This window comes from Lolium perenne, chromosome 2 (assembly GCF_019359855.2).
Source record: "Lolium perenne isolate Kyuss_39 chromosome 2, Kyuss_2.0, whole genome shotgun sequence".
Lineage (NCBI taxonomy): Eukaryota > Viridiplantae > Streptophyta > Magnoliopsida > Poales > Poaceae > Lolium > Lolium perenne.
The window spans coordinates 73,012,928-73,015,732 of record NC_067245.2 but is presented as its reverse complement, the minus strand read 5'-3'; the positions used below and the strand labels follow the sequence as shown (position 1 = coordinate 73,015,732).

General features: G+C 51.4%; 1 protein-coding gene across 1 annotated transcript; it reads left to right on the top strand.

The window, feature by feature from the left end:
* Nucleotides 1-269: 269 nt before the first annotated feature.
* On the top strand, nucleotides 270-2,480 carry LOC127332940 (L-type lectin-domain containing receptor kinase SIT2). The gene has a single exon (XM_051359261.1). It carries the CDS (start codon nucleotides 346-348, stop codon nucleotides 2,392-2,394), a length of 2,049 nt encoding a protein of 682 aa, XP_051215221.1. The 5' UTR covers nucleotides 270-345; the 3' UTR covers nucleotides 2,395-2,480.
* Nucleotides 2,481-2,805: the final 325 nt, after the last annotated feature.

Genomic DNA, 2,805 nt, shown 5'->3' with positions numbered 1-2,805 from the left:
AAAAAATCCTAAACACAACAGTCGCTGTCTTAGTAGGCTGCTATTGTGGAAATCTAATTGTGGACATCATACGTCTAGAATCCACGTACCAATTTGCATTAATATTTCAAGTCGAGTCGGTAGACTGATTGAACGCGCCAGGAGCCACAAGGCTCCCAGAATTTTCTCCGCCGCAAACACTGACAAATGGAAATTATGTTAGATAGAAACTGAGGATTGGCTGTATGCAGTTTGAAAATTTGAATAAAACCTATGGCCAAAGAAGAAAAGACGTGTGTATTAGTACTATTTCTTGATCCACTACGCACTGCCCAACTGGCCATCCGGCCAAGTCATACAAGAGCCATGTTTCTCGAGCATCACTACTTCGTCACTCTGCTCCTGGTCCTGGTGGCTGCCGATCGCTACCTCGTGGCCGCCGGCGGCGGCAGCGGCGGCGTGGATGATGGTCGGCAGTTCACCTACAACAGCTTCGTGGGCGTGAACCTGACGCTCGATGGCGGCACAACCGTCACGCCAAACGGCCTCCTCATGCTGACTAATGGCAGCCTTCAGATGAAAGGCCAAGCCTTTCACCCGTCCCCGCTGCCGTTCCGCGCCGAGGCGAACGGCACCGGCACCGTGCGGTCCTTCTCGACCACTTTCGTCTTTGCCATCTTTGGGCAATTAGCGAACCTGAGCAGCCACGGACTGGCCTTCTTCGCCACCACGTCCAGGGAGGTGCTCTCCACTGCGCTTCCAGGCCAGTTCTTGGGCCTCCTCGACAATACCAATGGTGGCGGCAACAGGAGCGACCAAATCTTCGCTGTGGAGCTCGACACGCTCCTCAACGCCGATTTCCGTGACATCAACAGCAACCACGTCGGCGTGAACGTCAACAGCCTGATTTCTATCCAGTCCGCCAACGCCGGGTACTACGACGACGGCAGTGGGATGTTTCAGAACCTAAACCTGATCAGCCGGAAGGCCATGCAAGTGTGGGTAGACTATGATGGGATGGCTACGGTGATCACCGTGACCTTGGCTCCCCTGGGCATTGCCAGGCCCAAGAAACCCCTTCTGCAGGCCACCGTCAACCTCTCAGGTGTGCTGCAGAGCACAGCGTACGTCGGATTTTCGTCGGCGACAGGCGTCATGTCCACACGCCACTATGTGGTCGGCTGGAGCTTCGCATTGGACGGGCCAGCACCAGCGTTGGACATCTCGGCCCTGCCGACCTTGCCGCGTGCCTGGCCCAAGCCACGGTCTAAGGTGCTCGAGATCGTGCTGTCCGTAGCCTCAACGACGCTTGTTGTCGCTGTGGGCATCGCCGTTTACTTCTTTGTCCGACGGCGTGTCAAGTACTCAGAGCTGCGCGAGGACTGGGAGGAGGCGTTTGGCCCACACCGATTCTCTTACAAAGAATTGTTCCATGCGACCAAAGGGTTCAGTAACAAGAACCTGCTCGGGGCAGGAGCTTTTGGAAGTGTTTACAGAGGCAAGCTCCGCAAGCCTCCCAAAGAGATCGCAGTGAAGAGGGTGTCCCATGAGTCAAGGCAGGGGATGAAGGAGTTTGTAGCGGAGGTTTCAAGCATCGGACGACTACGGCACCGTAACCTTGTGCCGTTGCTTGGGTACTGCCGACGCAAAGGGGAACTCCTGCTGATTTACGATTACATGCCAAACGGGAGCCTTGATAAGTACTTGTATGATACATCTGCAGGTGCTCTGGATTGGCGTCAGAGATTTCACATAATCAGAGGTGTGGCTGCTGGGTTATTGTATCTCCACGAGGACTGGGAGCAAGTGGTCATCCACCGAGATGTGAAAGCAGGCAATGTTCTTCTAGACAGAGAGATGAACGGGCGGCTAGGAGATTTCGGCCTAGCAAGGTTGTATGATCATGGAGCCAACGCGCAAACAACACATGTGGTCGGCACCATGGGCTACCTAGCTCCTGAGCTAGGACATACCGGCAAGGCAACCCCTTCCACCGATGTCTTCGCTTTCGGTGCATTCCTTCTGGAGATTACATGTGGGCGGAGGCCAATTGAGCAACACGGGCGGAATAACAACCGCATCGTGCTCGTGGATTGGGTAATGGAGCAATGGCGTAAGGGCATGATCATGGACGTGGTGGATACGAGAATTCCAGATGGATTTTGCCCGGACAAGGTCTCGCTGGTGCTGGAACTTGCGTTGCTGTGCTCACACCCGTTGCCTACTGCGAGACCAACCATGAGGCAAGTCATCAAGTACCTCGATGGTGACACGCTCCTCCCGGATTTGTCACCGGCGTACCTCAGCTTCACCATGCTAGAGCGGATGTTCGATGGGGAGTACAACCAGAGCATGCTGGCATGCACGTCATCAACTAGCATAGGTGCCATTTCCGATCTATCAGGAGGAAGGTGAGGTTCTCGCAGTGAGTAAAAAAATGTGTAACAGTGATATTGACTAGAGGCTCCCATATATCTATATCGTACTCATTTTACTGGAAACGTACGTAGTTTACCTTTTCCACTAGCATCCTGACCAGAGTATTTCCGCAGCAAGATTCTTACATGTTTATACATTAAGTTTCATATTTTAACAAAACAGTTGGTATGCAACTTTGAAAAAACTGTGTTCATGTATGCCCTCCATGTTCCAAAATAGACAACATTTTAGAATATACAAGGTGTCAATGATTAGGTTTTCATTTTCAATATTAATTTTAAACATTATGAACACTTAAATAAATTAATTTTAAATATTATATGTGGCACTTTTTCATCGCAACTTTATCGAGCCTTTTGGATTAATAGCACGAGGAAGGGGAATTAC